The sequence below is a fragment of the Schistocerca gregaria genome, chromosome 5, assembly GCF_023897955.1.
Source record: "Schistocerca gregaria isolate iqSchGreg1 chromosome 5, iqSchGreg1.2, whole genome shotgun sequence".
Classification (NCBI taxonomy): Eukaryota; Metazoa; Arthropoda; class Insecta; order Orthoptera; family Acrididae; genus Schistocerca; species Schistocerca gregaria.
In genome coordinates, this window is record NC_064924.1 from 130,049,940 (window position 1) to 130,066,976 (window position 17,037).

At 45.9% G+C, this 17,037-nt stretch overlaps 1 protein-coding gene across 2 annotated transcripts in view; it reads right to left on the minus strand.

The window, feature by feature from the left end:
* The window catches only part of LOC126271939 (uncharacterized), an 891,928-nt gene that overhangs the window by 551,929 nt on the left and 322,962 nt on the right, over nt 1-17,037 (minus strand). For both annotated transcript variants that reach the window (XM_049974360.1, XM_049974359.1), the window contains exon 5: nt 15,597-15,899. In XM_049974360.1, coding sequence (XP_049830317.1) covers nt 15,597-15,899 — 303 coding nt within the window. The remainder of the gene's footprint in view (nt 1-15,596; nt 15,900-17,037) is intronic.

Genomic DNA, 17,037 nt, shown 5'->3' on the forward strand with positions numbered 1-17,037 from the left:
GATCTGGCTGTAGTTTAATATTAGCAGAAACGTAGGTCTAGAGAACTGCACGGTTAGAAATATTGAGGTGTTCCAAAATTTCTGCTTACCATGGTAACAGAATAACGAGAGATTGACCTCTGGTGGTGGTGGGTTGGTTCTCGGTCATCTTGCTTTCATTTATTTCTACATTTTTTCCGTCGATAATAATGTAGAGCTCAAGTGCAGACATTTAACATAACATATTCGGCGTCATAATGAAAGAGGAAGAATTACATGATCTGCTGAATGGAATGAACAGTCTAATGAGTACAGAATATGGAATGACACTAAATCGAAGAAAGACGAAAGTAATGAGAAGAAGCAGAAGTGAGAACAGCAAGATACTTAATATCAGGTCACGAAGTAAATAAAGTTAAGGAATTCTACTGCCTAGACAGCAAAAGAATTAGTGACGGACGGAGCAAGGAGGACATCAAAAGCAGATTAGCAATGGCAAAAAGGGCGTTCCTGGCCAACAGGAGTAGAAAGAAATTTCTGAGAATGTACGTTTGGGGCACAGCATTGTATGGTCGTGAAACATGGACTGTGGGATAACGGAAATAGAAGCGAATCGAAGCATTTGAGATATGATGATACAGACGAATGTTGAGAATTAGGCTGGCTGGTAACGCAAAGTTCTCCGCAGAATCGGAGAGGAAAGGATTATGTGGAAAACACTGACATGGAGGGACATCTGTTAAGACATCAGGCAATGGCTTCCACGTTACTAGAGGTAGCTGTAGAGGGGAAAAACTGTAGAGGATGATTGGAATACATCCAGCAAAAAGTTGAGGACGTAGGTTGCAAGTGCTAGTCTGAGATGAAGAGGTTCGAACAGGAGAGGAGTTCCTGGCGGGGCGGATCAAACCAGTCAGAAGACTGCTGACTCAAAAACAAAAGAAGGAAAACAAAAAAAAATGAAAGTGTCTCCAGCAGAGTTCAAGCTGACATAAAGCCGAAGGATGGAAACACCCCATATTAATGTGCACTACTAGGTATCCATATATTTTTAATCAGGTAGCGTAAATGTCGTCAATGTTTTTTTAAGATCTTTCTGAATTTCGTTACAGTCTCCTGGTCAGTTTGCCTAGAGGATTCCTAGCCAGGAGCGTCTCCCGCTAATAGTCTCACGGAACCTCCAACGCTATCCAATAAATCATTTACACTCCTGGAAATGGAAAAAAGAACACATTGACACCGGTGTGTCAGACCCACCATACTTGCTCCGGACACTGCGAGAGGGCTGTACAAGCAATGATCACACGCACGGCACAGCCGACACACCAGGAACCGCGGTGTTGGCCGTCGAATGGCGCTTGCTGCGCAGCATTTGTGCACCGCCGCCGTCAGTGTCAGCCAGTTTGCCGTGGCATACGGAGCTCCATCGCAGTCTTTAACACTGGTAGCATGACGCGGCAGCGTGGACGTGAACCGTATGTGCAGTTGACGGACTTTGAGCGAGGGCGTATAGTGGGCATGCGGGAGGCCAGGTGGACGTACCGCCGAATTGCTCAACACGTGGGGCGTGAGGTCTCCACAGTACATCGATGTTGTCGCCAGTGGTCGGCGGAAGGTGCACGTGCCCGTCGTCCTGGGACCGGACCGCAGCGACGCACGGATGCACGCCAAGACCGTAGGATCCTACGCAGTGCCGTAGGGGACCGCACCGCCACTTCCCAGCAAATTAGGGACACTGTTGCTCCTGGGGTGTCGGCGAGGACCATTCGCAACCGTCTCCATGAAGCTGGGCTACGGTCCCGCACACCGTTAGGCCGTCTTCCGCTCACGCCCCAACATCGTGCAGCCCGCCTCCAGTGGTGTCGCGACAGGCGTGAATTGGGGGACGAATGGAGACGTGTCATCTTCAGCGATGAGAGTCGCTTCTGCCTTGGTGCCAATGATGGTCGTATGCGTATTTGGCGCCGTGCAGGTGAGCGCCACAATCAGGACTGCATACGACCGAGGCACACAGGGCCAACACCCGGCATCATGGTGTGGCGAGCGATCTCCTACACTGGCCGTACACCTCTGGTGATCGTCGAGGGGACACTGAATAGTGCACGGTACATCCAAACCGTCATCGAACCCATTTTTCTACCATTCCTAGACCGGCAAGGGAACTTGCTGTTCCAACAGGACTATGCACGTTCGCATGTATCCCGTGCCACCCAACGTGCTCTAGAAGGTGTAAGTCAACTACCCTGGCCAGCAAGGTCTCCGGATCTGTCCCCCATTGAGCATGTTTGGGACTGTATGAAGCGTCGTCTCACGCGGTCTGCACGTCCAGCACGAACGCTGGTCCAACTGAGGCGCCAGGTGGAAATGGCATGGCAAGCCGTTCCACAGGACTACATCCAGCATCTCTATGATCGTCTCCATGGGAGAATAGCAGCCTGCATTGCTGCGAAAGGTGGATATACACTGTACTAGTGCCGATATTGTGCATGCTCTGTTGCCTGTGTCTATGTGCCTGCGGTTCTGTCAGTGTGATCATGTGATGTATCTGACCCCAGGAATGTGTCAATAAAGTTTCCCCTTCCTGGGACAATGAATTCACGGTGTTCTTATTTCAATTTCCAGGAGTGTATATGTTCTGGAAAGAGTAACGACTCTGTAGCACTCCACTGGAGTACGTCTGACTTGATGTATTACATGTTGGCTCTATCCAGTTGAAAACATGTTCTGTCCGCTAGAAAGTCCTGAATCCGGTAAGCAATTCTGGTCACATACTCGGCAAGCCCCGTGTTTTCTTCACCAAATGAAAGTCCAGAACTGTTCAGAATGCCTTCCTGTAGCCAAACAACAGATTTCCCCATCCAAGTATAACACTACCACAGGAACGCATATCAAAGAGTATGGTTGCTTACCTACCACGGGGCTAGGCATCGACTGAATTAAAATTGCTGAAATGAAATAGAAATGAAGCTAATGCAATCAATAACGAGAATTATCTCAAAGAAATTCATCTCTGAAAGAAGGATCTCTGATAACTTATGTGGTGTCACCGCCAGACACCACACTTGCTAGGTGGTAGCCTTTAAATCGGCCGCGGTCCTGTAGTATACGTCGGACCCGCGTGTCGCCACTATCAATGATTGCAGACCGAGCGCCGCCACACGGCAGGTCTAGAGAGACTTCCTAGCACTGGCCCCAGTGCTTTGCTAGCGATGGTTCACTGACTTCTACGTTCTCATTTGCCGAGACGATAGTTTGCATAGCCTTCAGCTACGTTATTTGCTACGACCTAGCAAGGCGCCATTACCAGTACTATTGATATTGTAAACCATGTAGCGTCAAGAGCGACGTTCATCTTCAATGGATTAAAGTTAAGTATTCCACCAGCTACGTCCGTTTTTCTCAATTCTAATTCCCTTGTCATGTTCCAGACCTCACGCCAGCCTGCGAGAGCTAAAACGCGTGCATTTCGGCCTCCTGTAGTAACCCTGTGTTGGCTCTCCTGCCAACCACAACAGCTTATTCGGAAAAATAGGAGGGAAACACAAGAGACACCAGTATGAGAGATGGTTCTATGCTCTGATCGCGTAGTTGGTTAATGCTATTACTCGCGAAACGCTTGAGATCCGATATCGAATCCCATCCTTTTTTTTTTAAGAAAATGAACACACCGCCGTTTGACTCTATTGTTGTTTGCTTAATTACGAGCCACGTTTCGGTTCCTAATAGCCATTTTCAAGTGATTGAGTTTATGTCATTAACGTATACTGGAGGACGTCAAGCTAAAATTGGGCATAAATTAAGAAAAATGTTGGCTCTCCACCAAAATGCCATTTGTAAAATCACCATCTTGTAAAAAGATCAGTACGTAATAGTGGGAGCACGTCATATTTAGTAAAAACAGATTTACTTTGGTATATAATATTAAATTAGTAATTAGTAAAAACACGTTCATTTTGGTATATTTATACTAAATATGACATGCTGCCACTTTTATTTACTGATCTATTTTCAAGATGGTGATATTACACGTGGCATTTCGTGGGGGCCAATATTTTTCTTACTTTATGGCCAATTTCGAGCTTGATGTCCTGCCATATATGTCAATAACATAAACTCAATCACTTTAACATGACATGAAAAGCCGAAACCTGGGTCGTAATTAAATAAATCAGTCTAAATGGCGGTGTGCTCATTTAGAAATTATTGTATGATTGTTGCTCAGCAACATCAAAAACTGTTTCCCATTCTGGTACAAGTTCTCAAATGTGACGAATTAATTAGATTCCATATTCATGTAGGCCTACTTCAGTACAGGATTTCACTGATATCATTATATACGTCTTTAATTTTGCCTTCATTGATACAAGAGATTACAATTCAGTAAATTTAAGTCAAGTTTTCTGTAACTTGGATGTAGAAAAATGTAAATAAAATACTGTGAACTCTCGGCAATGTGACGCAAGAATTTCAGCTATTCACAGCCCCGAAGTCAAGAAAGGCGTGCCAGTTATGACCAATGTGAACAGCAAAATGCTAATACCATTTTTTCGGTGGGTCTACTGATGCTTCGGGATTCGTAGTTCTATTGTAATTGACTGATACAAACAATAACTTTACTATCAGCCCTAGTCATCAGTGTAAAAAATGTGGTCAGCTTCGAAGCTACAACGCTCCTTCATCAGACAATTTTGCTTGATGAACTCAGCATTTGCATCTGTCTGTGGAACGATTCTATTGCCGCCAACAACAATTTCGCGTAAGGACCACGAAGAGGTGGAACAATAAGGAAATGACTAGTAGTCGTACGAAGTACCCTTCGCCATGCGCCATACGGCGGCTTCCTGATTATGTATGTAGATGCTTGTTGAGTGATTGAAGTGATTCTAGATGCATTTCATGACGGTACGTTCAGGGTTGTCCCTTAGCATTTTTAAATTTCCCGGACTAGAGCCGAGATACAACGGCGTTGCGGGCTGCCTACTTGCCAGATTGTAGGCGCACTGGTTCAGAGGTACGGTATAACTTGCATGTTGCTAATATGAGGATCACGTGCGGTTTCTGTTATTTCTGACATAACAATTATTTTGGAGAATGATGCTCGAACATCTTTGTATAACGAATTACGTGCCCACAATTATTGTTGGGCTCTTTTTCTGCTTCTCAGCATTATCCTGGAATGGTCTTGAACGACGTAAATAATCGTGATTATCATGTTAATATTTGTTGCTTTTCCCAAAATTCCGCAGGGTTTACAAACTATCGCCTCAAAAACGTGTCAGTGCAGGTGCAAAAGTGACAGAACCTGAAACAGAGTATTATTAAACGAGGAATTGTGGACAAATCACATCACTAGCTGATGAAAAAGCTCAGTCTCGGTATAAAAATAAACGTGTAATTTCTTTACTCATATTGCTGTAAACCACACTAGTTGTCATTCTACCAGCTATCGAAAGCCATTAAAAATTACGTTATCTGTAGTAACTTGTGTATAGCAGTAGAGAAGGCAGTTGCGTTTGTTAAATTCTAGGGCAATTATGTATATTTTCTGGGTTAACGGTGGTTTGCTGTTGTCATGCAACTGATAAGTAATATCTGTTTGAAACTACAAGCCAGAGTTTGTGTTTGATTGGTAATTATTGAACTATCCTTGAGCGCGTGTCCCGCGGCTCAATGACAAATGATAGATATTATGAATAATTCACTCTAGGTGTAGTGGTTGCCTGTGCAGACATAAGTGCGTGCGCCTCACAAAATCCGTATCCTTCACACTGCAGAGAGAGATACAGATCTTCTCCTAAGTTTAAAGATATGTTCGATTTGTTATTTACGTTTCAAACGCAGTAATTTACGCCTAACATCCACGAAACGCAAACTCTCACCAATTATTATTTTCCATTGCAGGTAATTATTATTTTGCGTTATAATTTTGAAACACTGCAATCACTGTGGAATCTAAAGAAAAGGTAAGAGCTCATCTTGAAACTAACAAATAAGGCAATAAGATGTGAAAAAATTATTCATTATTACGGAATACTTTCTTTAAAATGAGTTTGAAAAAGATTTCAGTGGTACCATCACTGTTGCATCTGTAGATGATTATACATTGCGTTTGGCTACATGGGGAGTCTGCACGCTGACTAATGACTTTCTTTGTGTTACAACGCCCACACGTTTTTTATGTTTAAGCACGCCATGTGTGGGCAGAACTAAACGATAGGCCAAGCCTGTAGACTTGGTGCTGATAGCAGAGTGGAATTTCAATTTGCAAAAATACTGTCGATATTTATTCATGATATAGATTGTCAGTATATTGCATCTGCTCAGTCTTCCGTAATTTTAGATGCCTTTTTATTGGGTACTGGATTCAAGTAATCAGTGTTTTCAACACAACCTATGAAATATACTTTATGAACATGTAACGTATTTCTACTCCAGTGACGTATGATTGCTAAACGTGACGTGTGGAAACTCTTAAATAAAAAGTAAACCTATTGCTACGTCTAAAATTAGGAAAAAACTCTAAAAACTTGTTGGAGCTGAGCCTTCACATACAAAGTGACACCACAGTTCGCTCGCACTAAACGCGAACAGTAGGAGAGAAGTTCTTCTGTCCAGAGTTGGGAACCTGCCCTCTGCAGAAACATCCATCAAATCGACAACATCTGTGGCTGTCTGTCCATAGGACTGTGAGGAAGTTCCGAACATTAGTCTTTGATTCGTTGACTTTTAGTAAGAAGTTATTTGAATATTACACTAACTTCAGTGTCGGGTGTTTCCAAAAGAAACAATCACTGCAGCAAGCTAAGAAGTTCATAATACCGAGCTTTATGTAGGATGACTGTTTTCTCAATTTTAAAAGTGATCTTTACATGACTTTCAATATACCTTGTAATTCTTTAAAAATTATCCCATTCATGAATTAATAATATTTTGTAAATATTGATATTGACATTACTTTTGAAAATCATTACTTTCAACCTACATTCCACTAAGATACAACGTAAAATTTCATAAAAATATTACTCTCGCTGTTTTGCAGATAGCAATTTCAGTTTATGGGAACTGTTTTCTCCCTGATATTTACATTAATAAAGATTCAGTGTAATTAACTATGTTCATAAATTTTCTTTAATTTAAACACGATAGAAGTGTTAAAATGTTTGCCAGTAAACTTGCGTGTAAATCGACAGTGATCAAACTCTTCACAAAAAATTTATATACACTACTGGCCATTAAAATTGCTACACCAAGAAGAAATACCGATGATAAACTGGTATTCATTGGACAAATATGCTAGAACTGACATGTAATTACATTTTCACATAATTTGGGTGCATAGATCCTGAGCAATCAGTACCCAGAACAACCACCTCTTGATACGCCTGGGCATTGAGTCAAACAGAGCTTGGATGGCGTGTACAGGTACAGCTGCCCATGCAGCTTCAACACGATACCACAGTTCATCAAAAGTAGTGACTGGCGTATTGTGACGAGCCAGTTGCTCGGCCACCATTGACCAGACGTTTTCAATTGGTGAGAGATCTGGAGAATGTGCTGGCCAGGGCAGCTGTCGAACATTTTCTGTGTCCGGAAAGGCCTGAACAGGACCTGCAACATGCGGTAATGCATTATCCTGCTGAAATATAGGGTATCGGAGGGATCGAATGAAGGGTAGAGCCACGGGTCGTTACACATCTGAAATGTAACGTCCACTGTTCAAAGTCCCATCAATGCGAACACGAGGTGGCCGAGGCGTGTAACCAATGGCATCCCATACCGTCAGGCCGGGTGATGCGCAAGTATGGCGATGACGAACACACGCTTCCAATGTGCGTTCACCGCGATGTAGCCAAACACGGAAGCGACCATCATGATGCTGTAAATAGAATCTGGAGTCATCCGAAAAAATGACGTTTTGCCATTCGTGCACCCAGGTTCGTCGTTCAGTACACCATCGCAGGCGCTCCTGCCTGTGATGCAGCGTCAAGGGTAACCGCAGCCATGGTCTCCGAGCTGATGGTCCATGCTGCTGCAAACGCCGTCGAGCTGTTCGTGCAGATGGTTGTTGTCTTGCAAAACGTTCCCATCTGTCGACTCAGGGATCGAGACGTGGCTGCACGATTCGTTACAGCCATGCGGATAAAATGCCTGTCATCTTGACTGCTACTGATACGAGGCCGTTAGGATCCAGCACGGCGTTCCGTATTACCCTCCTGAACCCACCGAGTCCATATTCTGCTAACAGTCACTGGAACTCGACCAAAGCGAGCAGCAATGTCGCGATACGATAAACCGCAATAGCGATAGGCTACAATCCGACCATTATCAAAATCGGAAACATGATGGTACGCATTTCTCCTCCTTACACAACAACGTTTCATCAGGCAACGCCGGTCCACTGCTGTTTGTGTATGAGAAATCGGTTTGGAAACTTTCCTCATGTCAGCACGTTGTAGGTGTCGCCACCGGCGCCAACCTTGTGTGAGTTCTCTGAAAAGCTAATGTTTTGCATATCACAACGTCTTCTTCCTGTCGGTTAAATTTCGCGTCTGTAGCACGTCATTTTCGTGGTGTAGCAATTTTAATGGCCAGCAGTGTAAGAATCAGTATTGATATATCGGAAATATCGATATTGCACAATCGATATATGGTGACCATTGACCCTACACACGCAACTGAATGATTGCAGTACACAGATGTCAAGAATGTTGCTCTAGAACGATGCGCTCCTCGAACGTTTTCGAGAAATCGAAGTTCAAAGCTTTACGAGCAGGAATGAAAAACATACGGGAGCGGCAGCTGTCGAGCAGTCGCATTAGCGCTACCGGCTCCCATCATGGGTCAAGTGATCGCTATAGCAAGCAGAAATCTACAGATGCCAGTATTCGAATGCTGGCCCCTGTTTGACCAGAAGGGGGATGGAATCTTCCTACACGTCTGTGAGTGGCCTGACGATGGCGTAGGAAACCGCCGAATCTGGTAGCCAAATAAAATACGTTTGGAAGATAGACGGCTGAAACGTGTTTACTTTGGCATGTTGATCATTTCATTACCGCAGACGGGGGCAAAACGTTGGGTTTTGACAGCGAACTCTTCCGACCACGGCATAATAGCCCGGAATATTTTCACAGGCGTTTACTTACCACTAGAGCTAGGATTTATGCATATTTGCGTGATAGTGCATATAAATGCATATTCAAGGAGTTATGGCATATGTAAATAATTTTTGCATATTTATGCATATATTTTACTTATGCAGCAATGGTTCTTCAAATACAATTATTTCACCACAATAGTTCAAGAAGAAGAGTAAGACCACAGCAAATTTCTCTTTTATTGCTCTGTTTGTGTAGAATGACTTCTTTCATCTTTACATATCCATAAAAGGACGCCTAAAAGTGAGGCGAACATAGCAATCAGCAATGAGCGGTTCCTGTACTATAAAAATATGTCTCTCAACAGCTTAACAAAAACTAAACAGTGATCAACAATCATGCGGCAAAGCTTTAAAGTTCGGTCGGCCATCGCGTCATAAAATTCAGTACGGTTTGTATTGTGTCACAAACGAAGCGGCAACAATGACATTTCCAAGAATGAATAAGTTCCATTGTCAGCTACCTATAAATCAGTAACTAGTGTGCTGTTCTTCACCATTTCCGAAGTGTGCAGGAGGCGACAATATTACCACAATGCCGAAGGAGAACAACAGTAAAGTTTATTTACTTCGACAGTGGATTGATGGAAATCCCATTCTAATGAAGTATTGTGCCAAGTGTGTGAGAAGGACGTAAGTTCTATTTTTGCTTTCTCAAAGTTAAAAATCAATGTGATTTTCGAGTTCATTTTTTATTTAATGAAAATAAACTCACTTTATTTTTATATTATTGTTACAGGTGCCCCGTGATTAAAAATTCCAGATTACACAACATTTACAAACAGCTGCTCACAGGAATGCTGCTAATAAAAATATGTTCCAGAAGTAAATGCCTTAATTTTCCCTGTGAAAAAAGTGTTTGTGAAGGCGCCATCAAGAGTAAAATTATTTACTGAAATGATGCCAGGTATTCGTTTACCCCCACAGCCGATCATCACGAGGTGAGAAACATGGATAGAAGCAGCTCTGCATTTCAGTGAGCATTTAGAAGACGTGACAAGGGTGATGGACAGAAACGAAGCAGCAAGTATCCCAGCTGCAATTAGTGCTTACAACGAAGAAAGTCTCCAGAGTAAATTAGTGTCTATTAGGACCTATTTCAGTAAACTCCCAGCCACAATCACACGTTTTGAAGAAAAATGAATGCCTATATTTTCTGCCCTTGAGGTCTACGAAACAGCTGTCGTCGGAGACATACCAGGAGAAATACAAAAGTGCCTTCGCAACAGAATTGAGAAAACTGAAGCAAGAAATCCGGGTGTAATATTTCTTCGGGATGTGAGCAAAGTGTTACAAGGAGACTGAAAAACAGCTTAATGGTTATTCTGTAAGTGACATAGCCTGTTTTCGGTACTGTCCTGCGACTTCGTGTGATGTCGACAGATCTTTCTCTTCGTATAAAAACATTTTAAAACTGTAAAAAATATTTGTTTATTGCAATAAAAGCAACTGACGCTAAAATAGACCAAGAGAAAGACACAGACAGACAGTGATAAATATTAACTTTGTTAATTCATGTTTTAAGAATAATTGTACGAGGGTCACTCCAAAAGAAATGCGCACTATTTTTGTAAAAAATACAATTTTCATTCTGCATGTGTGAAAGTTTTACAGTGTGTAGACACATCCTTCCCGCTTGTTTTCGAACTTGGTTCAACCTGTTCCCATGAGTAGCGCCGTCACAGCATGTCTTCAAGATGGCTGCTACACTTGACGTCCGTCAGAAGCAACGTGCTGTCATAGAATTCCGGTGCCGTGAAAACGAGACAGTGGGAAACATTCACAAGAGTTTGAAAAAGGCGTACGGAGATGCTGCTGTCTATCGCAGTACAGTTAGTTGGTGGACAAGCAGGTTACGTGATGGAAGCGGGCGCGGTAATATTGAGGATTGTCCTCGCAGCGGCAGGCTTCGTACTGTACACACTCCAGACAATGTGCAGAGAGGTAACGAACTGGTGACTGCTGACAGACGCATCACAGTGAACGAATTGTCACACAACATTGGGATAGGGGCAGGAAGTGTTTGCAGAATACGGAAAGTGTTGGCGTTAAAAAAGGTTTGTGCCAGGTTGGATCCCAGGATGTTGACAGTGGCTGACAAAGAATCAAGAAAAACGGTATGCACCGAACTTTAGGAGCGGTACGAGAATGGTGGAGATGAATTTCTTGGAAGAATTGTGACAGGTGATGAAACATGGCTCCATCATTTTTCACCAGTTATAAAGAGGCAATCAATGGAGTGGCATCATGCAAATTCACCCAAGAAAAGAAAAAAATTGAAAACTACACCTTGTGCTGGAAAAGTTATGGCTGCGATGTTTCTCGATTCCGAAGGACTCTTGCTTGTGGACATCATGCCAAGTGGTTCAAATGGCTCTAACCACTATGGGACTTAACATCTGAGGTCATCAGTCCCCTAAACTTAGAAACTACTTAAACCTAACTAACCTAAGGACATCATACACATCGATGCCCGAGCCAGTGTTCGAACCTGCGACCGTAGCAGCAGCGCGCTTCCGGACTGAAGCGCCTAGAAGCGCTCGGCCACCGTGCCAAGTGGAACCACTATACATTTTGAGGCATATGTGACGACGCTGAAGAAACTTCAAGCTCGACTGAGTCGTGTTCGAGCACATCGGCAAAAGCAGGATGTTTTGCTCTTGCACTACAATGCACGGCCACATGTCAGTCAAAAAGCCATGGAAGCGATCACAAAACTCGGACGGACAACACTGAAACACCCGAATTACAGTCCTGACCTGGCTCAATGTGACTATCATCTCTTTGGGAAACTGAAAGAAATTAAATGGTATATGGATGCCGATGTTAAAGAAGATGTGTACCACCCGTCCACTACTGGGTGATGGCAACGGCGATCGACGGAGGCGGACAGCGGCCAATTGCACTGACGTTTTCAAAACACGTGACGTTACGCCGCAGCTCGGGAGCGCGCGGACACGGAATTTAGCGGCAGTCAGTAGCGAGCTAGCGGGTGTGTTGGGCCTTCCATCGAGCTACAGACCCGCTTGAAGATGTCTCCCACAGACGGTGACGAAGCGTTGGGAATTGAGACAAAATTCATCAACCGACCACTGCATAAGAGCCCGGATAATGAAACTTCCTGGCAGATTAAAACTGTGTGCCCGACCGAGACTCGAACTCGGGACCTTTGCCTTTCGCGGGCAAGTGATCTACCATCTGAGCTACCGAAGCACGACTCACGCCCGGTACTCACAGCTTTACTTCTGCCAGTATCCGTCTCCTACCTTCCAAACTTTACAGAAGCTCTCCTGCGAACCTTGCAGAACTAGCACTCCTGAAAGGAAGGATATTGCGGAGACATGGCTTAGCCACAGCCTGGGGGATGTTTCCAGAACGAGATTTTCACTCTGCAGCGCACACTCCGCTGCAGAGTGAAAATCTCATTCTGGAGCCCGGATAATCATAATGGACATGACATTTCCGGCCTGAAAGTCTACATTTTAGTAACTGAAAGACTCTTCGTGGAAGAAGGTTTGAAGATGATGACTCCCTTGTGGACGCTGCCAAAAAGTGGCTCCAACTGGTTGGTCCAGAATTTTACCGTGTTGGCATACAGGCGCTGGTTGCACGATGGTGTAAGGCAGTTGAGAGGGATGGAAGTTATGTGGAGAAATGAAAATATTGTTGCTAAAGCATATATCCACACACTGTACACCATTCAAACATGTGGAATAAAAAATGGATTTTTTACAAAAATATTGTGCGTTTCTTTTGGAGTGACCCTCGCATAATCAGATTTCTTTAGGAGGATTAAAAGATGTGAGGAAGTTCAAATTATGAATTTTTTTATTATGCGTATTTTAAACTTTTTAGAGCATAATTACCAGATTTTTAAGCATAGATGCATGCACACGAGGGGGTACCCAAAAGAAACCGTATTGTTGTCATAAAAAGTTACTGATGAACCTTTTTACAAAATTACTTCAGTCACCTCCAAACATGCGATGCACTTGTCAAGTCTCTTTTTCCCACTGTTGCAAGCATGTTTGGAACTCTTCAAGTTTGATATCGTCCAGTGCCCTTGGCGAAGTTGTTTTATACCGCTTCCACATCGTCATAACGCTCTCCTTTTAGCGTTTTTTTCATTCACGGAAATAAGAAAACGTCGCACGGGACTAGGTCCGGCGAATACGGAGCGTGGGGAACGACAGACCTCCTCTGAGATGCCAAATAGTGGGTCACTAGTAAGGCCGTGAGTGCTGGAGCGTTGTCGTGATGCAGAAACCGGTCACCTGACCGCCAAGGTTCCGGACGTTTCCTCCTCACATCCTCTCGCAGACTCCTTAAAACATGTAAGTAAAAGTGCTGGTTAACAGTCTGTCCACGGGGTACGAATTCCCGATGCACAATTCCACGAACATAAAAAAAGACAATGATCAGTGTCTTCACATTTGACCTCACTTGCCTTGCTTTTTTTTGGTGTGGGAGAGTTGGGAGTCCTCCACTGGCTTCACGCTTGCTTGGTTTCTGCGTCACACCCGTAACACCAACTCTCATCCCCTGTAATGAGTTTGTTCAAAAAGTTTGGATCACGTGCAATCTCTGTTTTCAAGTCCTGACACACGTTCATGCGGATGGTTTTTTGCTCCTGTGTGAGAAGGCGCGGGACAAATTCAGCAGCAGCACGTCTCCTGTGCAAATCGTCACTAAAAATCCGCTGGCACGAGCTCCAACTGATTCCTGTCTCTGCTGAAATTTGGTCGGTCGTTTGGCGACGATCCTCGTTGATCTTTTGGTGGACCTTTTCAATGTTGAAAGACGTCCAGAACGAGCTCGGACTTCAACACACATATGACCACGTTTAAAGCGCCCAAACCACTCGAAAACCTGTGTGCGGCTCATAGCGTCCTCCTGGAAAGCTTCCTGAAGCATTTGGGGTGTCTCCGTTGCAGTTCTTTTAAGCAGGGAACAAAATTTCACACACACTCTATGTTCTTCCCATAACGACTTCGCAGAGGTAACCCGTCAACAGTCAGAAAAAACACAATACCACACTTGCACCTTCAGCTGTACACTGACGCCGTCTGCACAGCTGTTTCATGAAGGTCTCTACTAACACCATCCAGCGTGAGAACCCTGCACTACGAGTACGAGCGGCAGCGCCCTCTGAGTCCGGTTTCTTTTGGTTCCCCCCTCGTATATTCGTACTTTTGAGTGCATATACACTCCTGGAAATTGAAATAAGAACACCGTGAATTCATTGTCCCAGGAAGGGGAAACTTTACTGACACATTCCTGGGGTCAGATACATCACATGATCACACTGACAGAACCACAGGCACATAGACACAGGCAACAGAGCATGCACAATGTCGGCACTAGTACAGTGTATATCCACCTTTCGCAGCAATGCAGGCTGCTATTCTCCCATGGAGACGATCGTAGAGATGCTGGATGTAGTCCTGTGGAACGGCTTGCCATGCCATTTCCACCTGGCGCCTCAGTTGGACCAGCGTTCGTGCTGGACGTGCAGACCGCGTGAGACGACGCTTCATCCAGTCCCAAACATGCTGAATGGGGGACAGATCCGGAGATCTTGCTGGCCATGGTAGTTGACTTACACCTTCTAGAGCACGTTGGGTGGCACGGGATACATGCGGACGTGCATTGTCCTGTTGGAACAGCAAGTTCCCTTGCCGGTCTAGGAATGGTAGAACGATGGGTTCGATGACGGTTTGGATGTACCGTGCACTATTCAATGTCCCCTCGACGATCACCACAGGTGTACGGCCAGTGTAGGAGATCGCTCCCCACACCATGATGCCGGGTGTTGGCCCTGTGTGCCTCGGTCGTATGCAGTCCTGATTGTGGCGCTCACCTGCACGGCACCAAACACGCACACGACCATCATTGGCACCAAGGCAGAAGCGACTCTCATCGCTGAAGACGACACGTCTCCATTCGTCCCTCCATTCACGCCTGTCGCGACACCACTGGAGGCGGGCTGCACGATGTTGGGGCGTGAGCGGAAGACGGCCTAACGGTGTGCGGGACCGTAGCCCAGCTTCATGGAGACGGTTGCGAATGGTCCTCGCCGATACCCCAGGAGCAACAGTGTCCCTAATTTGCTGGGAAGTGGCACAGCTGCACATACGGTTCACGTCCACGCTGTCGCGGCATGCTACCAGTGTTAAAGACTGCGATGAAGCTCCGTATGCCACGGCAAACTGCCTGACACTGACGGCGGCGGTGCACAAATTCTGCGCAGCTAGCGCCATTCGACGGCCAACACCGCGGTTCCTGGTGTGTCCGCCGTGCCGTGCGTGTGATCATTGCTTGTACAGCCCTCTCGCAGTGTCCGGAGCAAGTATGGTGGGTCCGACACACCGGTGTCAATGTGTTCTTTTTTCCATTTCCAGGAGTGTATATCGGAGCACTGCTTAAGGCTACTGGAGGGAGAGAGTAGAGAGAAAAGTGTGACCTGCGGGCGGCGGACGAGCAGGCGCAGCGCGACGTTGGAGTCCTTGAGGGCGCGCACGCAGTCTGCGCGGCTCATGGCGGCGACGCGCGCGCCGTCGATGCGCAGGATCTGGTCCCCGGCCGCCAGGCGGCCCCACGGCGCGAGCGCGCGCGCCGCCGGAGACTCGGGCGCACACGACTGCACGAACAGCCGGCGCACCGCCTGCTGCTGCTGCGGCTGCTGGCCCGTGCCACTGCTGGTGGCGCCGCCCTCGAAGCGCAGCCCGAAGCCCAGCCGCTCGCCCGGCAGCCGGTACACCAGCACCTGCGACCGCCACCGGCATACCACGGCGACCCTTATACGTATACACGATCTACACACATCAAAAAAGTTTTGCGATACCCCGGGATCCCAAAACTCTCGATGATAGACCTTGACTGTGGTTATTGTATCACAGTCTCTCTGCCTGTTCAGAGATGTCACCAAACCCGCCCAAAGATGTTAACAACCATGCATGAGCAGCGCCTATTACACGGAGTGGGTCCGACAGCCAATTAGTTCCAGTCATTCCACCGATGGAGGTACACGACTCGTGTGGTCTGCAGTTCAACCTTACCTAGCGGTCAATACCGCGGTTCGATCTCCTTCGCATTGTTACTTTGTGCCAGGAAGGGCTCTCAACAAGGGAAGTGTCCATGTGAACCAAAGCGATGTTGTTCTGATATGGAGGAGATAGAGAGACACAGGAACTGTCGATGACATGTTTCCCTCAGGCCGCCCAAGGACTACTACTGCAGTCGATGGCCGCTAGCTACGGATTATGGCTCGGAGGAACCCTGACGCCAATGCCACCATATTCAATAATGTTTTCGTGCAGCCACAGAACGTCGTCTTACAACTCAAGCGTGTGCAATAGACTGCATGATGCGCAACTTCACTCCCGATGTCTATGGCCAGGACCATCTTTGCAACCACGACACCGTGCAGCGCTTTACAGATGGGCCCAACAACATGCCGAATGGACCGCTCGGGATTGGCATCACGTTCTCTTTACCCACGAGTGTCGAATATGCCTTCAACCAGACAACCGTCGGAGACGTGTTTGGAAGCAACCCACTCAGGCTGAACACCTTAGACACCCCGTTCAGCGAGTGCAGCAAGGTGGAAGTTCCGTTCTGTTTTGGGGTGGCATTATGTGGGGCCGACGTACGCCGCTGGTGGTCATGAAAGGCGCTGTAACGGCTGTACGATACGTGAATGCCATCCTCCGACCGACAGTCAACCACATCGGCAGAATACTGTTGCGGCATTCGTCTTCGCGCTCCCCATCGTGCACATCTTGTGAATGACTTCCTTCAGGATAACATCACTCGACTAGAGAAGCCAGCATGTTCTCCAGACATGAACCCTATCGAACGTGCCTGGGATAGATTGAAAAAGGCTGTTTATGGACGACGTGACC